This window comes from Cyanistes caeruleus, chromosome 7 (genome assembly GCF_971803275.1).
Source record: "Cyanistes caeruleus chromosome 7, bCyaCae1.hap1.1, whole genome shotgun sequence".
NCBI classification, from domain to species: domain Eukaryota; kingdom Metazoa; phylum Chordata; class Aves; order Passeriformes; family Paridae; genus Cyanistes; species Cyanistes caeruleus.
This window is the reverse complement of record NC_141707.1, coordinates 6,658,204-6,679,736: the sequence shown is the minus strand read 5'-3', so window position 1 is coordinate 6,679,736 and position 21,533 is coordinate 6,658,204. Positions and strand designations below refer to the sequence as shown.

At 41.1% G+C, this 21,533-nt stretch overlaps 1 protein-coding gene across 4 annotated transcripts in view; it reads left to right on the top strand.

The window, feature by feature from the left end:
* SPAG16 (sperm associated antigen 16) overlaps nt 1-21,533 on the top strand; it is a 358,732-nt gene that overhangs the window by 250,729 nt on the left and 86,470 nt on the right. For all 4 annotated transcript variants that reach the window (XM_023930625.2, XM_086896301.1, XM_086896300.1 and 1 more), the window contains one exon: nt 7,279-7,405. In XM_023930625.2, coding sequence (XP_023786393.2) covers nt 7,279-7,405 — 127 coding nt within the window. The remainder of the gene's footprint in view (nt 1-7,278; nt 7,406-21,533) is intronic.

The following is a 21,533-nucleotide window of genomic DNA, read 5'->3' as shown; positions in this document are numbered from 1 at the left end:
TTTAAAATGAACAGTTTTGCATTTCAGCAATTCAATTGCCACTAATTCAGTTTATGAATTTAAGAATGTATTATATCTGTTTTTACATTTTAACATTACTGCAGTGAATACTACCAAGTTTTTCACATTTGGAACTGAATGGCAATAAAATCCCTGGGCACAAATATGGTGTAGGCCAGGAATTTTTATGCTTGTTGCTCTCAGGAGTGTCTAATCAGGTTATGATGTCACCTAACTTTACTTTCTGAGTCATGGTATCTCTCAAAAATACAGAGAAAAGCCAGTAATGGCAATTATCATTCATCTCCTCTCACTGCACAGCTCTCAGAATTCAGACCCTTCTTTGATGGTTAGAAAGGGAAAAACAAATGTGATTATTTTAAACCTCTGTGCAAAAGCTGTTGCTCCCTTTGCAGCATTGTTACAAGTGCAATGTCAACTACTGCGAGCAGTGACTCTGCAGGGAGTGCAATGGTTTCTCATGTAAATTTATGGAAAGAGTTTCTGCAATCCTGGCATGTGTTGTGCTCCTCAAACACACCACCAGGCACTTCCTTAAACTTGATGTGACAAAGGGAAGAGAGATTCCCCCCTGTTTCGTGCAGCAAGATGAAAGCCTGCAGAGTGCATGTACACAAACTAGAGACCCATGATCTGTGATGATTTTTGAAAGTCAGTAGAATTAGAAACTCTGCTCCAACTACAACAAAGTTCTGCCATTCCCATGGATTACTTTTAATGGGGCTCCTCCTCTGGAAGACACAGGGGGTGTTCTGAGTCTCCATATACTCTGAAAGCAACAATAGCCTCCTTCTTGGGTCGAGTTCTACGAGTTCTACTCGGTACAAAATCAGGAGTTGTTCACTGACAGCTGCTAGGAAAGTTGGAGGATTCTTCTGTAGGAAACAACAGTGAAGCTTTGAGGTGATTGTTTCTGCATCAGTATCTTGGGTTCTCCTCACCCCCACAAGAGCTGGTGTCTCACCAGTTTGTGACTATTCAAAGCTGTAAAAATGTCTAAAAAATGTCACTGGGAGTGAGGGCCAGAGCCCAGTTTCATGAGCTCTAGGTTTTCACTTGCTTTGAAATATAACTGGTCCACTGCAACTTCGATCACAGTGCAGAACTCAAAACTGTAAAAGGACAAAGGTAGGAAAAAAGCAGATGGGAAAACACTGGCACTGCCTGTTGATAACCCTTAATCACTGCTTTCCCCCACTCTGGATGCACATAATTATTAAGCACAGACCACTGCACTTTGAAAGTGTAATCAGTGTAGTTCTATACTTTTACCAGGCTAAGTAATTCCATGTCTTTCTAAGAAGGTGCTAATTTCATTTGAAACTGCAATAATATAAGCATGATGTTTCAAAAATGGGTGGTGATTGATTAGTCATTAGTCTAATAATGGACTACATCTGCATTTTTTCCTTCATCTTTATCATATTTTACATAATTCATTTGGCTTAATTTGACATTACAATCTATTTCCTTGTAACTACTTCGGCAGATTCACCCACCTCTGCCTGGATTCTCTTGGGCTCCTCCTGCTCTTGCTCACTGCTGCTCCATAGTGGGATGGGGTGGCACAGAGACAGGGCTCTGGATGCCTTGCATGTGTGTCTCATTATTTTTATGAAGTGTATTTAGTTTTTGCATTGCAACAAGGCCTGAGGTAATAACTCTCCCCAGGTTTCTGATGTGCTTCACGCTGTAAATGTGGGAGGTAATGACTCCTCTTAAAAACACTCACTTGAACGTGTATGAAATGGGGGTAGAGTTAAGTGATTTAGGATGTGTCCCACGGGGAGCCTTAGAAATGCAGATTATTGGAGCCTCTCCATTTGAGGCAGCTGCTCCTCAGGTGGCTGCTTTGCCTACTGTCACTTCAATGGCCAGGAGTTCCCACCAGCTTTGTGTACGCAGAACAAACTCCTTTTGCTGATTTCAGAGACTGGGAACAAGATTAGTAGGGCCAATAAGAAACTCACCAGCCCTTTTCCATGCCTGAGCTCAACCAGGTTCCCAGGAGTAATGGAAAGGGATAGTAATTATCAAGCTTCTTTCTGGCTGGAAAGGGGCCTACCATGGATCTATTGCCACTGGGGTTGATGGAAATGTCAAAGTTAAAATACATCTCATCCAGCTGCATCTGTCCTGAAATCAAAGGTTTGCAAAGCAGTGAACTTGTCATAGTGAAAACTATGCAGTTACTCTTTTACCTTTTCAAAAACACCTGCAAAAGGTGATGACACAACTACTGACCTGCCTTCAGCTGTAAAGAGGATGCTCCTGGGAGGAGTCTGCTGCAGTCCAAATAAGATAAAGCAACTTGATGCAGTTCATGTATTATTGATCATTCAGCAATAAATCCAGAGGTGTGTTTACAAGCAATAGATGTAATTATGCAGATTTTTATCCTTCTCATAAGCGTGAAACAGCAGTTTTCAGGGATTTTTTACCTAAAGTGTACCTGGTGATTAGTCCCACTGCTAATCATTAATATTCAGAAGAAAAAAAATGCATTTTTTAAGAAAGGGGAAGAAGGAAATAGATTTTAAAAACTTCCTGAAAACTAAATAAGTCTTTTAATTCCTGCTGTAACAATTATTTGGTTTGCTTGCAAGTGTCAGTTGAGATTGGGATAGTGATATATATGGAGCTGAGCTTGTCCATTTTAATGGGAGGTATTCTGGAATATAAAGATGTTCATTAAGTTGGCAGGAAGGCAAAGAGTGGAGGGTGGAACTGTGGAGGCAATTAAAGGACTTGCAAAGTCCTTTTAGTAGAGCCTGGAACAGAGCCAGTCTTTGAATGGAAACTAATTGAATCCTTGTATAAATTCTTTAATTACTCCAGCGTGCACACACGAAACAGTACCAGCTTGATCCTATAGACTAGGCAGCAAGTCTGACCAGTGTTATAGAATCATTCTACATGCTCTCTCATTAAAGGAGCTAATGGAAGTGGGCTGAGCAGCAGCAAATGTAGTGTAAATAGAAATCAGAACAAGGGGAATCTGCTTTTGCACCTCTTCTCATTGGAACTCACTGTCTTCTCCTTTTACATGTAGAAAATCAGTCAAGCCCTGATGGTCCACCATGCTGTTCAGTCAAATACAGCATGCAAAACGCATCATAAAAAAATCTTCAGTGTGGCAAGAAACAAGAAAACCATGAGACAGGCAGGGGGTGCTTCCATGAATGACTGAAATAATAACTGTAGCAGGGATGAAAGAGCCAAAAACTCACAGGAGAATTCAAAGTGATTCCTCCTTAAAAGCTTCTGAAAATGGCCCATGGCCAGATGGAAATTAGTTCATTTAACATATGACTTATCCTTTTCTTTTTTATTTGAATGGTGTGTAGCTCCAAATACTCTTGCAGCTTGGTTACATTCCTGGTTTATTTCTTCCTATTGAAAAGTTGTTATCCCCCATCTCCAGCTCACTTGATTTGGATAAGGTGTGGAATAGAGCAAAGAAGTGGTGAAGTGTAATATCCAGCTCAGTAACAAAAACATTCTGTGATGTTCTCAGTGTAGCAGCTTCCTCAAGAAGGGTGATAATTAATGCATTTTGTAATAAATCTGTGGGCAGAATGTGTCAAGGCTGATCAAATACCTGTTTGTGTGTGTTGACATATTGCCACCAGAAATCTGTTTTCTTACTTCTGTTTCCTGATGAGGTGTGCTGTCTAATCACAGAAATCAGGCCAAATACGCAGCTGGCTGTTACATTTTAAACACACTTTGTTGATACAAGGCCTCTGGGAAGAAATTGTTTAAATGTCTTCAGGTTTGTGACAGCAAGAACTAGTTGATCTTTACCACTGAGACAGTGTGTGAACGCTGTGGAGCAGGACCATCTTCTCTAGGTCACCCAGCACACAGGGATGGTGCTCCCAGGGCAGGTTTCTCCAGCACTGCTGCTATTCAAGGATCAGGGGGTTCATCCTTTCTGGTGTGGCCACAGATCCCAGAATCAAGGAATAGTCTGAGTTGGAAGGGATCCCCAAGGATCACTGAGTCCAGCTCTTTGATGAGTAGTCCATGCAGGGATTGAACCCAACCGAGCCCAGAACGAGTGAGGGTGGTGCAGTGGATCTGGCCCCTATAAACAGCTGGATTGTGTAAATTCCTGCCAGACAGGTTTGTTTACCTTAAGGGTCTGTAGTAGCAATGGGGGAAATAAGCATGGCAGAGATTGTGAGAAGGTGGGGAATGGGTCTCCTCTTGTGGTGTGCCAGCTACAGTAGCAAAATTAGTTATAGAAGACAAAACCTGTAATACAAGTAAATTAAAGTGTTTTCCTCATAATTATGCCATGAGTAACGATCCCCCTGTTGGGGCCAGTGAGGAGGTCAAAGTCAGCTCTACATCTGCAGTCACTTTGCAGCAGAGACTGTCTCTAATCAAGGTTTGCATAATATCAGTTCCAGGGACACATTCCCGGTGCTGTTACAGCTATCAGCTGGGCTGTGCTGTTATTTACAAGAGAAATGTCATATTGGAAATCCATGGGTGCAACTGTAGGTGGCACAAGGAGGAGTCACAGAGCACCCACTGGGGCATCTTCTGTAACTACCCTGAGTGGATTATGTGCAGTCTCACCCAGGTGGGCTTTCCATCGATCTGGGTCACAATTGCTGAGCTTCCAAAGCTGTAATTAAGCAGCATTTATTGAACTGATTTATTGGACACATACAAAACAAGTGTGAAGGCACACATGTTCTGTACCAAACCAAAACCACCACTCACACACACACTCTCCCACAAAGTAATTTTTTGTTAAAATGTCACTCTGGATTGAAAAAAAATCCAGAGTAAAATGCAATCATATGTCAAAGTCATATTAAAGGATATGAAATAACCAGTGTAAAGGATACTGGTGATTTCCTAAGTGGGCCATTGATAGAGATGGATGTAATCTTTGCAGGAGAAGGTGAAAAGAGAGAGGCTGGTGTTAAGAGCTGGTCCAGAAGCCAGGTATTTCTGCTGAGGGATCTTTGTACACACATAATCATTTCCTCTTCCCTTTACTGGAGTGATGGGTGATGACCTAAGGGAAGGAGACATCCCACCCTGTAGTTACTCCTGTGTGCCAGCTCCACCAACACCTCTGCTCAGCTGAGATGTGCATCCCAAGCCCCTCTGAAAGTCAGATTATTCCAAAATTGGTGATCAGTTTGGCAGGAGGTGCTTTTCAAACATCAGCAATGGATACATGCCTAATTAATCCAGGCTTAATGCTATTGGGAAAGGGTGGGGACAAGAGAAGGAAGAGCTGGTTTTTTATAGTCCAAGAAAACAGTGTCCAGGTGGGATGTGGATGTCACAGGAATTTAAATGCATCAGGGACAGGAAGAAGGGAGGAGTTTTGCTGCAAAACCCCACTTTTATTTAATGTAAAAGACACAGGTTGCATGTGAACAAGTACTTTTCTTTTATACTCCTATTATGTTCATGGACTACTTTAGATCAGCAACATGGGGTGGATGGGGGAATTGCTGCTAATGTGGAATTTAGCACTTGTAACACAGCAAATGTATGAAAATACTGCTTGTAAGAGGAATGGACTGGATTTGATGACATTTCATGTCTCATATCCATGATGTTGGGAGTTTATTTCCCCACAATAAAAATTTGTTCTCTTGAGATCCAGTTCAAGCCATCCAACAATTTGGAGTGTAGCTGGGTTTTTTTGAGTTTTCTGTTGTTTGTTTCCCCATCAGCCTGCTTGCCCTCATCCTTTCTACAGGCTGAACTTGCTGGAAGGATCCAGATGAAATGAAGGGGAATTCAGTGGGCTTAGCTGGTGAGACAGTTCAACAGAGCCATGATGCTCATGGCTGGGTGGGGTATAGTTATGGCTGCTGACTTTTTTTTGCAAAACAGCAGGTGCTGAGAACCTGTCTGCCGAATTCTTCAAGCAATGATTACTTTGTTTCTTGGTTTTAAGTCTGTATTAGTCCCTGTAAGAAGCCAAAATGGAGTTTTGATATTTAGATCTCCTCCAGATGGACCTAAAGATTTAATTGTACTTACATCAGGGTAGTGTTTTGCAAGCCATTAGTTTCTAGTTGAGAAGCTGATGGATATTTTAAGATCTTAAATCCTCTACTTGCTAGAAAACACCACACATTTATTTCAGGTACTATTTATTTGGAAGATGTAAAAAATAATATTTTTTTTTTTTATAAATCATGGATGCAGTATCTGACTTGTGTTTCACGTGATTTTCAGTCCCATGCCATTATGATTCCCCTTCCAAACAATATTCTTTAATATAATCTTGCACTTGCCTAAGTTGGAAAAGACATTGATGACTGTGAGTGCACACCAGCTGAGATTCCTTAGGGATTTGAATCTTTATTTAAAAAAATTAAATGTTTCCATATGAGTAGCTGGGCAGTTCTTTCTGTTCTAGTGGGAGAAATTAGCTAAACAAAGTTATGTTTGGACATCCTTTGCTCTGCCTTCTTTGATTTTTACATTTATTTGCTACATATCAAAAGACTTTTTTTAGGGTAGGGGTTTGTTTGTTGGTTTTTTGTGGGGTTTGGGTTGTTTTGGGGTGTTTTTTGTTTGTTTGGGGTTTTTTATTTGGTTTATTTTTTTGTTTGGGGGGGTTGTTTGGTTTGGTTTGGTTTTGGTTTTAGTTAATATTGAACAGAGGCATGGGAGACATGTTCCTGCTATCTTTCCTTGCATAATCCCTGCATGCTTCTGGCCCACTGAAAGGAGGGAGGTTCTCACAGAATCACAGAATGTTGGAGCTGGAAGGGACCCAGAAGGATCATCCAATGCAACCCTTAAGTGAATGGGGATTTTCCCCTTAGGGTGGCTGTGGAATACACAGCAGGGAAGGAGTGTCTGTTCTGCTCTCATCTTACTCTTCACATGGAAAACAAAACAAAAACAAAGGAGCAGACAAATTTAAAATCAGGGCTAAAAGGCCAATCCTGTGGTTGTGTGAGAAGAAGAGAACCACAAGGCCTGTTCTTAGGGGACACTGGTGTCAGAATTCAAAATGATCTTTTTTCTCCTTTGTATTTCCAGTTTCTTCTGAACTGGTCTCTTTAGAACTCATGTTGTTTTTTGCTACTCAAGCCAATAAGTAAGAGCTGATAAGACGCTGTGATAACCTCACATATAATAGCTTCTTTATTTATTTGTTTAAATACAGTTGCTGTGTGTGGCTGCCCAGCCCTGTGGCAGAGGCTTTGATGTTGGCAGAAGCACATAAGCATTGATTGATTTTGTTTCCATCTTTGGCAGGGGGATATCATTGCTTCCTGTGACTCCTCGGGGGTGATGAAGCTCTGGGACATGCGGAAGTTGCTCCCTATGCTATCCATCGACGCAGGTCCCCATCCTGCCAACCAGGTCGCCTTTCATCGCTCTGGTAGGGTTCTAAAACAATATTTTCCCAAGACAAGGTTTGTTTTGCAATCTTTCTAATCTCTCTCTAGTTCTGGAGCCAGATAATGTGTGTGAAGCAGCACAGATGTGTTAATTTTGAAGAAGAAATGCCTGATTGTGCCAATGATCAATACATTTGTTTTCTATGGGCTAAACTGCCAAATTGGACTGCTGCTCCATTTATAAAAAATGAAAAATGCACAATAACAAAGAGTACAATTAATTGCAACAGCGTTACATAAAATATAGGACTGATCAATGGGGATAAAAAGCTTAGTGAGATGACCTGTGTTCCAGCGGTGTTTATTCTCCATTATTGTTTGTTCTTTTATTTTGTTAATTCTGGAGCTGCATTTCATAACCAATCTTACAAAGTCCTCTTATAATTGCCTCAGAACTTCATCGTGCTGACAGAGCTGCTTACTAGGCACAAGGAATTGAATTAACCAGTTATTTTTCATCATCAACCACATATTACCATGTCAGCAATACTGGGAATGCACATTGCATTTTCATTTGAAGAGGGGCCATTCTAAAACATTTTTGTTTTAAAACAGCCTTCAGTTCCAAAGCACAGACAAGAATTCATGTTGCAGCACAGAATTAGATCCTAGCTTAGGAAATAGCTTTACTCAAAGCTAGAGCAACATGTTATAATACATGATATCATGTTATAATACATGAGATATGTATATATTTATATATATACATGGATATAATGTATATTATGACAATATAATGATCATTATATCATGATATAATGATATAGTCAATAAAATTGATATAATTTATATTATATCATGATATAGTACAATAATATATAACATAATATATATAGGCATATTGAAAAATAAGTATACATTTGCATTATATGTTCATAAAACATAGAATTTTGATAGAACATGAGAGATAATAAGGAATCATTAAAGAAAAATAAGATGATGGTGTTTTGTCATAATGACCCACATACTGTGGAATGCATATTATCATTATATTGAGTCACTTGGCAGGAAACTTTGACATCAGATTTCACATTATTTGTGTAATGATTTCATGGATCTCTCTGCTGTATCATTAAATAAGGTATTTTCATTTTCCAAGGGAGAAAAAATGCATTGACACTGTCAATTTTTGGGCAGTTTCCCAAGTTTAACCACTATTGTATTTATGTGTGCCATTTGGAATAAGAGCTCATTTTTTTGTTCAGGAGGATTTGAAGGAGTTTCACATCTTTGTTTATGGTGTATAACGTTGGGTCATTTGCAGTGGAACCACATCCCTGAAAAATGCACTTGCAATATTTCTGCCAGATGGGAACTTTCCATTAGAAAGGTTATCAGCTTCAGGTAATCTAAATGGGCATGTTTTTCCATCATTTGGACAAAATCCAATATTTTCTCTGCAGGAGTAACCACACAACAGAGATATCAAATTGGGGTGGTCGATCACAAAGAGGCAGAATGCAAAAGGATGGAATTCCAGCTGGCTGAAGATAGGCAAATACCTGGCTGAGACACTGCTGCAAGAGGGATAGAATAGATAAAATATATCCTGTGTTTAACAGCCTGGTGAGAATGGGACATCTGCCTCAGTCAGGACCTCTGCCTGCTGAGCAGCTTGGGTTGATTTTCCTTATCAAAACATGGCTCAGTTTCCAGCTGTGTTTCTCAGTCTCTCTGGCTGATGTTACAACGCCCAATGTAAAATACTTGACTGCATTAATAGTCACAGACACAAATTGTTCAGCTCTTACAGGTGGATTTAATTACTAGATTAGAGAGACATGGTTGAGCAGGTTTTTTTCTTCTGCCCAATAATTATTTAAATTAATAGTGATAGAAAACATTTATGAAAAGTTTGCCAGTATCAGCAAATGAGATTGAGGTTGGAGATAGGAAGTCCCCAGCTAATGGAAGAATTTGTTTTGCTTTCCTTTGTATTGTTTTCAAGTAATATTCTTTGCAAATGTAGTGTAGACAAGTTCATCTTAGCTTTTGTTTTTAGGTGGTGTTACCCTTGTGGGTATTACATGCACCAGGTGGGAGGTGCTTCCCAAAGAAGGAGTTTGTGAGTTACCTGAGTTCTCCTGATGACATTTTTGGGGATGGGCCTTGCTGGCTCCAGTGATCCAATTGCTGTTCCACGCCTAAATGCCTGACCAGCACTGTTATTTAAATAGCAGCCCAAAGCCATCTCCTGCTTTATCAGAGCCACACTCAGTTCTTAGATAAATCAGTGACAAAAGTTGTGTATGAATCTTCCTGCTTTAGCTGCACTCTGCCTCAGCTTTTCTTTTGCTCAGCTGAAAGGTGGACTTTTCCATACTTGTGAATGAGCAGAACATAACTATATTAGTAATTAGCACTGCACTTCATGGGGATTTTCTGCTCTGCCCTGTGCTTTCTGAAGCAAGCTCATGGTCTTTCAGTGAAAGGTGGTGATGGAGCTGCCTGGGACTCAGCCTGCTGGGGGTAATGCTCTTCAATATTTTGTTTAGTATCAGAAATTTTTCTGATCTTATACACAAATAACATGTCCTTTGAATTCCACATGCTATGAATGGTTGACCAGAGTTGCTGTGCAAGATAGACCACAGCATAACTGATTTTTAAACTAAATTCACTTCTACTTTTTTATGTGCAAGTTAACTGACATCTCCACATGCATATATTCTTGTGTGGCATTCATGCATCTCTGGACCACCCTGTTATCACCACCTTTTGTGTTTCCAGTAACTGCTTAGAAAATGTAAATAAGATTAATCACAACCCAGTGTTGCATATGCAAGAGAAGGTGCAGAAGATCCCAGCTTGTGTACTATGATGTATTTATTTATTATCACAGCACATTAAAACAAACAAACAAAACAAGCCCCACTTCACAGCAACAATCCAAAATCAAGAGCAGTTACAGTAATGCTGAGGGCAAGCAAATAATATTTGGAAAAATGCACTGCTTTAGTCTGAGCTCTGGAGATAGAGTGAGGTGTTAACATTTAACCTGCTTCCATCCAGGCTGGGCTGTGTTGCTCTCAGCATGAACAAATAACCTTACCATGCTTCTGACCATCCCCAGGGGCTATAGGTGCGTGTCTTATTCTGAGGAAAAGTAGATTAAAAGAATGTAAAACTGTAAGTGAATGCGAAAGTTGAGAAATGGCAGGATCAAGATTATCTTGTGATACAAGTTGTTTATTTTAGGAGACAACAATACTGGGGATGCAGGAGACACATTGACAGTGAACAGATGGTACCACTGTTAGCCATGGTGGGGTCAGGGCAACTGCTCAGTGCTGCTCTCTAAAAGCAAGCTTCATTTGCTTAATTACACATCACATGACATCACACAGCACCATTACCACAAGACAAACATTGGTCCAATGGGTGGCAATTGTTTGCTGTTCCTCTGCAGTTGTTTTTGGTGTCAAATAGCAGAGACAAAGTTTTGTCTCTGTATTACCCACCCTTACACTGAACACAGAATTATTGACAGGATTTCTGGGATGTCATCACTGGAGCATTTTCAATATTTGCACTTGACATTATTTGGGCTATTACTGATAATGTTAAAGCCCCAAGCAATCCCCACAGGGATGGGGGCATGGAGATCAGAGCTCAGATGGTTAGAATTTCCACTGATATTGACACATGAGGTAAAGTTCCAAAATTACAGTTTTCACATCCCTAATCTGGTAACAATTTGTGTGCTCAGAACAGAGCTGGAAGATGTAGTCCTTGCAAATCAATCTTGCAGTGAGGTTCCCTCTCAATTTTCTCTTTGATTTCCTCAGTTTTGGTTTGTGTATTGACTGCAAAGACAAGCTGGTGTTAAGGTGGCAGAGCCAGGTATCTGTCTTTGCTCCTTCTTTCCTCATTTCCTTCACACTTTTGATTAATTGATACCCCTTAAGTGGCCCTTAGAAGATAATGCTTCATCTTGCTAGGGTGGAGAGTTTTCTGAGACAGAAGCAGCTTTCCTTTTTTGGGAAGCCTACAGTGGATTTTGGAGTTAGAGGCTGAATCAGCAGTGGATGCACCTGCAACTTGCACATCTCAGGAGGTGACTGTGGCCACCATGTCCATGTATAAAGAGAACTGGAGCAGGACAAGATCTTTACCCTTTGTCCCTCTTGCAGTTTCTGGAACTTGCTTTTTGTATTTGTCTCCTTTTGATTACAGTTAAAATCACACTTGATGGGAGAAGAATCCTCTAGCACAGAATTTAGCAGTAATCTTTTTAAAGGCATCTGATTTTGTCCACATAGAGCAATTATGTGCTGACATTAATGTGTGTTTCTCCCTATGCCTCCCATTTCTGACTCATAAGCTTTTTTTATTACAACACTTTATTGCTCTGTGTTCTTTAATCTCCAAGGCAGATTACTTGATAACATCAATTGATTCCTTAGGGTGCTTTTCCCCTTGTGGTTCAATGCCTGAGTTCCTGCCTCAATTCTGACTATGTATATGCTGTCACAGGCAATACAGCCTCAACTTGGGTAATTTTTACTTGATTGAAGTTCTTGACAATTAACACAACCTTCTGATCACTGATTCTGGGTATTGAGAAAAAACAAAACATGTAGAATTAAACTATTGTTAAAGTAAGTGTTTTTTCTCCTCTTTCCCCAGTCTCAGCATGAACCAAACATCTCTCCTTCCCCCTTCCTGGCTTCTTCTTGCCTTGTCTTTGCTGTGGGCTGTGCTCCATCACCCCAGTTCCTTTGGTGCAGCAACAGGGGATGCAGGAGGAGTATAATTATTTGGATTTGTCCTGGCATTTGCCTTTTCACTCAGACACCTCCTAGTTCTGGTTCCTACTCAGTTCAGACTTGCTACAGTGCTGTAACTCCTCCTGACAGGGCAGCAAGGTGACAAAGTCGTGGTTTTGGAGCACATCTTTCAAATCTTTGAAACTTTTGCTCTTTATGTAGAGAATTGAGACTTATTTTCCTGCCTGCTTTGCTTCTCATTCAGGCTTTTCTCAAGTCCATTTGTAATTATACACCACTTGTTACACCACAAAAACTGGTTTGTTTTGCTATGGTCAGCATTCCAAGATCTGTGTGCTTTCCCTGCATACCTTTACACCCTTTTCTTCAAACTAAGGATTCACATGGTCTGTTTCTTTTAAATATAATTGATCCACATTCTCACAGATTTTGCTTAATGAGCATAAATGCAGCCACCTGCATATCTTAGTTTGCCATTTATTATTTGGTAATCAGCACTTTCAGTTTGTCTTCACTTTCTTCTTGGCTTCAGCTCATGTCCAAGTGCTGTGTCAGGGCTGTGTGTCTGATCTGTGTGTGACTCCTCCATCCCTTATAGAATCTGACCAAGTAGTCAGGGAAAATCAATCCTTCCTTCCTTCCTTCCTTCCTTCCTTCCTTCCTTCCTTCCTTCCTTCCTTCCTTCCTTCCTTCCTTCCTTCCTTCCTTCCTTCCTTCCTTCCTTCCTTCCTTCCTTCCTTCCTTCCTTCCTTCCTTCCTTCCTTCCTTCCTTCCTTCCTTCCTTCCTTCCTTCCTTCCTTCCTTCCTTCCTTCCTTCCTTCCTTCCTTCCTTCCTTCCTTCCTTCCTTCCTTCCTGCCTTCCTTCCTTCCTGCCTTCCTTCCTTCCTGCCTGCCTTCCTGCCTTCCTGCCTGCCTGCCTTCCTGCCTTCCTGCCTTCCTGCCTTCCTTCCTTCCTGCCTGCCTGCCTGCCTGCCTGCCTGCCTGCCTGCCTGCCTGCCTGCCTTCCTGCCTGCCTTCCTGCCTTCCTGCCTTCCTGCCTGCCTTCCTGCCTTCCTGCCTTCCTGCCTTCCTGCCTTCCTGCCTTCCTGCCTGCCTGCCTGCCTGCCTGCCTGCCTGCCTGCCTTCCTGCCTTCCTGCCTTCCTGCCTTCCTGCCTGCCTTCCTGCCTGCCTTCCTGCCTTCCTGCCTTCCTGCCTGCCTTCCTGCCTGCCTTCCTGCCTGCCTTCCCTCCCTCCCTCCTTTCCCCTCTCTCTTTTGCTTTACCCTGGCAACTTTCAAGCAGTGATGTTTCTCTATGTCTCCTTTGTCTTGTCCATCCCTCTCTTTTTCTATTTCTCTTCAGTCTAAACTTGGGTATCCCTTTATCAAACTCCTCTTGAAAGCCTGTGATACATGTTTGGTCCATGTTTGAATGTGGTTCCCTACTTTAAACTGATGGGTAGGAGATAAACTTTCAGGTCCATTTATTGACTGAGCTGTTTTTATACAAGCCAAAGATTTTCACAAGTGATACCTGGCATAGAAGGAGTACAGGTGGGCTGGTTCACCTCAGCCAAACTGTGAAAAAGGTTTTGTCCTTTGTGCCTCAAGCAGAAATCCCTGCTTTGGCAGAGGAGATGCTGTTGCCCCAAGTGTGTGCTGTTTGACCCTGCCCCAATATTGATGTTTTGTCCCTAGGTAGCCTGCTCAGCCCATGTGTTTGCACTGGTGAATCCATTAGTGGGCTCCCTGCAGAGATCCCGGTAGTGTGAGTTGGTTTACACAACCCATGACCTATTTTCCAGCCCTGATCGTGCTGCTTTGCCTCAGAAGTCAGATCCACAAGACGTCCCTGTCAGCCTCTTTCCCTGAGGAGTGCTTGCAACGTCTGTTGACCATATTTAATTACTCCTATGGTCAGCATGGGAATAAAAGGATGTGCTGGAAGACTGAATTATTCAACAGTAATTCCTGGTCTCGTAATTCTCACTCTGTCCCTCTCTGCTGCTGTATGCCATTTCTTCTCATTCACAACATCTGTTTTCCTGACTATAATAATTCTTTAATTTGGAGGCAATGGGTAGATTGGATTTACACAAATATGCTCTGATTGACAGATCACTTTGTCTCCTTGTTTCGTGGGATATGAAACTATCACTCTCCTTATTTCTGATCATTGCAGTTTGCCAAAGGGGAAAAGCTGGCAATGAATTTTTCCCCCTTTGTTGATCAGGGAGAGAGTTGTTCTGTGCAGTATTTCTGTTGTGTCATGACCATTTTTCAATATGAGCAAACGCCACAATATTTAAATGTGCTGGAAGGGAAAGAAAAGGGATTCTTAAAATATACGACTTTATTTTCAGTACAGACATAATTTTAAATGTATGAAATATTTGCCCTTTGGAAGGGGGAGGGAGGTGGCTTGGAACCCCTGTATTTTACATTTTTTGCCCTGGTTACAGGTAACATTTTGTCTCTGGCTGTGTTTGCTGAGCTAATGAGGGTGGGGACTGTGCTACTGCAGGCAGTTGCTTTGAGCACTGAGCATTTTGAAGAGATTAGCCCCATTGATATTCCCTTCATCTTTGTTAGAGGGGCATGCTTCCTTCCCTGGAGTGCCAGGAGATGGACAGCTATTTAATAGAGCCAGCCTTTTTCAAGTACAGGCTCTAGTCCTGAATATCCCCATCTCCCTTGCCTGCAGATTTCCCACGTAAAAACAATGTTCTGGAAGCCAGGCTTGCTCCTCATTGGAGCAATATATTGACCTGATAGGGGTTTTTTTGAGGACCTCAGGTTGACTGGGTTATTATCTGACTGGTTAAATGTTATTCTTCAAGGAGAAGCAATGGTTTCAGCAGTTCAGGCAGACAGCCAAAACATGGTGATGAGCAAATTGTTTGTTCCAAGAGTAAATGAAGGGAATGTCCACATGATTTTTGCCATTCTTGTATTAAACTAACAGAAGCTGAAAATTGGAGCTTTATGCATCCCAAGTGGGGCATAACTGATCAAAATTTTGATTCCCCAGCAGCTATCCACAAACTGAATTAAAATGGCTTGCAAGAAGTTGGCTTTTTTTATAATCTCATTTTAACTGGGCACAAGTTTTAAAATAACAGCATCTCATCTCCAGCATTTACTGCTTTTGTAACTTCACCAGGTTCATGGTTTCTATTTTATATTTACTGTTTTTATTAATTCCAGCTCACAGAGTGCTGCAATTAGCACACTCCCCCTTTGAATGTATTTACAGTGATAGAACCCTTTACTTTCACTCAGACTGCACAGCTCCATCCCAAGCCTGGCTTAGATACAAGAGCTTCATCTCCTGATTAACTTACTCCTGCAGACAGGGACAAAGGAGCTCTGAAAGTCATCACAGCCTTTCTTCCATGAAAGCTCCTCTTAAATATCGACAGCTCTCAAGGTCCTGTGTTTTGAGTACAGCATCTGTATGGAAAGATGAATGCCATACTGCATTCATATTAATATTGCTTTAATTTTTATGTGTCCTTCCTATGTTAAATATGGAAGGTGGAATGGACATGGCATTCTCTGCCAAGGACAGGATAGGTCAGGGAATCTGCAAGGGGACAACCATTTGCATCTTTGTTGCTGAAATTAAACATAAGCTCATCAGTAATCAGGAGTCATTAGTTAACTGGGAGCTTTGTGGGCTGACCCAGACTTGTGTTGGGAGTGGAGAAAACACACTTAGGAAAACAAAGAACTGAGGAGTTTTCTTTAAGGAAAACAAACCCTGAGAGAGGAGAAGGAGTCCACAGGGGCTGGGATGCTTTGGAGAAAAATGTAATTCTTGTGGCTGCCTAAGTAACTCGGGTATGCTGTTTCAAACTTAAGGATAATTTAGGGAATTTGGTCTGTTCACCCACTTCTTCTTTTCCCTCTTAAAAAGCAAAGTATTTCATATGTTGTATTAAACCCTGGAGATGAAATGTCAGTTCCATACAAAAAAAATAAAAAATAAAAAATAAAAAATATAAATTTAAAGCTGACCATAACCATCATTTTTCTTATCATTTTTCTTTCTCTTTTGTGGGAGTAAAAACTATGCCAGTCTGTGCTGAGTTTGAATAACACATTTTCAGTAACTCAAAACTTACCCTTTTTAGCAAACTTTCTCTTTTTCCAGTATTCATTTTAAAAGTAACCAAAGTCTAAAAGAGAATTATTCACCTTCAGATACCTGTATTGTGATTACCAAGAAAGTTTTGATTCCTTGAACAGCTCTTCCACTTGGTAAATGGAATATATTCATGAGCTATGTCTTTTGAGAGCTTGGAAAATGGCACCTCTTTTCAAGAAAGAGATCATCTTTGAATTAAAAGTATGCTGTCCTTAGCCTTTTTTTATTTTTATTTCATTGACAAATTGTCACAGGAGCTAAAGTGCGTAATCATCAATAACAAGTGATCCATGGGACTATGCAAAATATATTGATTAACAATATAATCTCCATATAGATGTCCTAGCAGTGCTTGTTATTTTTTATGGGCCAATCTGCTTGCATTTCAAGGGGCAGGTGGAGGAAGGTGAGTGAGACAAAGTTCAGGGCATCTCTGCAGTTGCCTGGCAGCATCTTTGCTGAAAAGGGAAAAATGCTACCAATTTCTCCCACCACAGGATCTGCAGCCTCTTTTTGTCAAGCCTGCATGGGTACAAAGCAAACAGATTTCCTTGAAAGGAATTTGAAGCCTGAGACCAAATCCCCTTTGTCATGAAAGCACGATTTTAATTTGTTTTTAAGGCTGTTCCACTACTAAGAATATTCTGATTTAGATGCCTTTGAGGCATTTAACTTACACTTATGCAGAGCTATTCCTCAGACAAAATTGGATGTAACTTTAGGATTAGATAACTGACCTAGGAATGAGAGAGAGAGAGGGAGTGCAAAGCTTGCATATCCACTTTGTCCAGATGGATATTCACTAGGAAACCTTCAAACTGCTCATAAATATTGCCTGTCCTTTTGTAAAGGCTCCCACCAGCAAGCCCATGGTCATTTCCTGGGCAGAAAGAGTTTTTGTATTGAAACTTTTGGGCAACTAAATAAAGTATTTTATTTCCCTTTCTTTTTCTGGGGCAAAATATTATACATAATGATGAATGGGAAAATAAGCAAGGAAATAAACAACCTCTAATGCCTGACTTGCATATTTGAGCTGTTTGTTTGTTTGGTGTTTTTTTTCCTCTGGAATGAACTTCCTTTATTTCTTTACTTGTTTTTCAACTTGTGAAAATACTTTTTATATAGAGCTGTTATCTCTCTGAGTATCACATGCTCTTGGGGAGTAGGGTAAAATCTACTTACTTTCAGTCTTCCTAAACTAAATTGAGTGAAAACCAGAAATATCTTAATCTTTTTTTCCCCCTGCTAGAACACCAAAGAGGTTGTGATCACAGTGAATTCTTTAATATTGGGTTGATGTCAAACATCATTTCCTTATTTTGACATTTTATATTGCAAGTGAATATGTGTGCAGTACCTGTGACCTGCCTGCAAACACAGAAGAGAAAGAAAAGCAGAGCGTTTCTGGTCTCTTGTGGCAGTGTCCCTGCTCTGGCACTGGGCAGGAGGTGATGCTGAGGGCAAACAGATAAACCCCGAGTGAGGAATGCTGCTGTTTCCCTGTGGATCAGGGCTCCCAGAACTGGGTCCTCATACACTTCAGTGTTCATGGATCTATCCTCTGTTAAACATCTGGTTTGGCACTTCTTTGTATTTCCAGCAGATCCCATAGCCGTGAGGAAGTACCTCCCTGCCTGTGCTTTAAATCTCTTAATGATACGTTCTGATTCTCATACTGTGGGAATTATTGAATAATTGTTCCTTGTTCAACCTGTTCCTGCTGGCACATCTTCCCTGCTCTCTTTGTGGAGCTTTAGAGTCTGTGTCTATTTAATCTCCTGAATACATAAGCCATTCCCCCTCTTTCTTCATTTGCTGCCCTTCTGTAAATCTTACTTTGGGTACTTCTTTTAAAAATGGAGAAGAGCAATGAGTGTGGGATGATGTTTTCAAGATATGCTTAAATCAGAGTTTTAATTAGAGGCCTAAAGGGGTTGTTTGTTGTTTTTTTTTCTTCTCTAGCTTTTGGGTTTTCCCCCAGTCTTAAATCTTGATATTATAACAAGGTGATGTTTTCAAAGAGGTATCTTTAGTGGCTGGGAGATCTCTGTCCTGAATGACAAAGGCTAGTTTACTGTCTGTCACTGGATTAATTAAGAATAATTTTGTTTATTTGAATCATTTAATGTTTCTCAGAATTCACTTTCATGTGCCTTTTTATTATTTTATCCAGCATCTTGAGATTCTTCAATCATTCAGTGAAATGTGCTGTTGTCTTGAAAAACGTGAATAATTTTATATTCTTAGTGCTCACCTTCACGTCCTTTAAGAAAAAGAGATTTTTGATGTGCTGACAAGCACAGGTCCCAGAATAAATGTTCCATTCTTCTGGTGATCTGTATTTTTTCTCACTGTATCCTATTGGAAAAATTCCATTTTTCTCCCTCCCAACTTTGGTCATCAAAATTGTTGGAAATTCAAGTATCTTATGTCAGCCAGATCCTTATCCATCTTATGTCCTGTGCTTCTCAGCACCCTCAAAGAGCCAATTTCTGATCTGTGCTTTGTGCTGTAAAAGCTATGATAACTCCTCACTGTGGTATTGCATTTCCCCATGCATCAGCTCAATCTGTTCCTGATTATACAACTGAGTTTATTGGACCTGTAAATAAGTCCCAGGTACCAGCTGGTGGTTTCTCAGGCTTTTTTCAGAAGTTGCTGTCATATTTATCACCTTTCATTCCTCTACTCCTTGGACCAGGTTAAGCAGCTGCTTCAGGAGCAATTTCAGTTAATTTCATATTTAATGTTTTGTTAAACTCCTGTTTGAATACTTTCTGCTTCTGGCAAATATTTAATCACCTCATTCTGAGATTTTGGACTTGTGTTTCCTGTTAAGAAGCCAAGCCAGCCTGTCCAGGCTGTGTCTCAGGAGTTCCAAAATCAGTCAGCTCTCTGCACTGCTCTGCCTGGTGGGATTGCAGCTGCTTGGTGATGGTTGGAATAATGCACAAGTGCCTTTGGAATCCATCACAGAGGAGAGGGATTTAAGTTATTGCTGTATGGGTCACCTGGCCTACTTTGAATGGCCTCATCCTCAAAGAAATGGATCACAATTCCCACTAAAGGAATGAGTCAGCAATTCCTTCAAAGAAAGACATATGTCTGTATAATAGAAAGTGTTTTGGTTGCTCAGCTGATGTTGGATGTTAAAGTCAGGAGTTAAATTGTTAACACTGTCCTGGGAGTGCAAGGTTCACTGAATTTGAGACTTCTACTCTTCAGTCCATGAAAAAAAGAGAAATTTAAAACATAGCCTGTTAAATCCATTGTCTTCCCTGGCTTCCTTGCCAGAGCTGTAGTAGTGGTAGTTGATAACAGCCTTTTATTCAGGATCATCACTTTCTGTGTTCCAGACTGCAGTCCCAGCTGTCTCCTTAAAACTCTGGTAGACAATTATGTGTATTTGGCCAAACAGGTCTTTCCTTACATCAGTGGAATTAGCCCTCTCCATTTTGTGTCCAGTATTGAGGGGTTTTATTTTCTATTGTGTATTCTTTTTCCTTCAACTCCATGCCCTAGCCAGCCATCCTGAGTGGCATTTGGAATGTACCTGATAGCATAACAGGCATTTATAAGTGACTGAAATGAATGATTAGTATTTTAGCTGTGCTTGCAAGCTAAGTTTAGTCACTGGCACAATTAGGAGTCATTGGCTGATGGACCAGCAAAATAAAGGGCTTCATTTAAGCAGATGAAGCCTCTGAGTCAGACCACAAGCAGGGCAGATCTGTGCCAGTGCTGGCCTCACTCAGCACTGTGGCTCAGGGGGCTCCTCCACCTTCTTCCCTGGGCAGCTACAAGTGCCAGGAATGAGTGAACAACCTGGCTTGAGAAACTCACAGCCTTCCTGTTCCAGCTCCTGCATCTCATGTGGAGTTGCAGGAGGCTGAGACTGGGACTGCTGAGCCTTATGATGCAGGTATTGTGATAGATGTAATGTTCTGCTAATTTTTATTTCTTAATTAGCACATTTATTTGAGGAAATTAGTAGACAACTGATGCTTTATGTGATATTGCAGGCATAATAAACACAAGGTTATTGAGTATAATGAATGCTTCTTCCCTGGCATCTGAGCAAATCATAGGGAAAGGAAATGGGAATGGAAATCAAGAAGAAGAACCAAGCCCATAGAAATTATTAAGCATCACCTCATTCAGAAGCCTTCAGCTAATGAAAAAAAGGTGCCCTCCTGAAATATCCTGAAATATCACAGCCTAAAATCTCATAGGTACACATGATGTTTGGAGAGGAGGCCAACAGTGTTTGCTGGGAAATGCTGAGCATCCTCATGGCATTGTGTACCTTGTGCAGCAGGTTCTCTGTGGCAACCCTGGGCTTTGTGGGCAAGGTGGAGGATGTCTTGAATCTCAGTGTTGGTCCTTTGAATGGAAGAGAAGTCTGAGCCTGTGACCTCCCCTTCTTGAAACTGCAGCATGTTCTGGGTGGCAGTTCTGTAACCCAACCAAGCTAATCCCTGCCAGCAGGCACTGCAGGGCATCTCCTGCCACACTGCAGGGCATCCAGCTGGGAAGATACAGTCTGAACCTGCAGCAGGCTGCTCTGCCTGGTAGGGCTTGGTTAGCTCACTCATCCCAGCTCTGTGAAGTTTTCCAAACACAGCTTCACTGAGAGCCTTGAGTTTAAATCTCTGCATGTGCCTGCTGCTGGCCAAAGGGCTCCTGGGGCTGCCCACTTCAAACTCTTACACTAACCATGGTTCTGGTACATATTTTATAATAATTTCTTTTCATTCCTTGCTCATTTGTTTTCTGTTGTTACTTTCCTTTTGCTGCTGTAAAAGCCCTTCTGTTCTTATATTTGAAGTTCACTTCTGTGATTTGTCCTGATGTTCTCTGCAATTATAAGTTTGAGTAGTACTGTGGTGAATGAATAATTCAGCACATCCAAAACGACACAGACTGGGTTTCTGCATAGCTGAGAGCAAATCATACTTGTAACACACAGCTGACATCCACCTTGTGTACAACTAAGTGTGGATTATGGTCCTGTGGCTCTGCATCCATCCTTTTGCCCTTAACATCCATCTTTGCAGTCTGTTTGGGCTCTTTGGAATGATGTACTAGAGGCAGGATGAGGAGGTTTTATTTCCAGAAATTTTCTTTCTGGAAATGGGCCCATAGGTGTGTGGGGCCAGTCTTTGTGTAAAGATTTGGCAGAGTAGCCATTAGGATCCTGTCCCTGGGAAATGGTAGATCCCATGTCCTGGTTGAATTACTTGTGTGA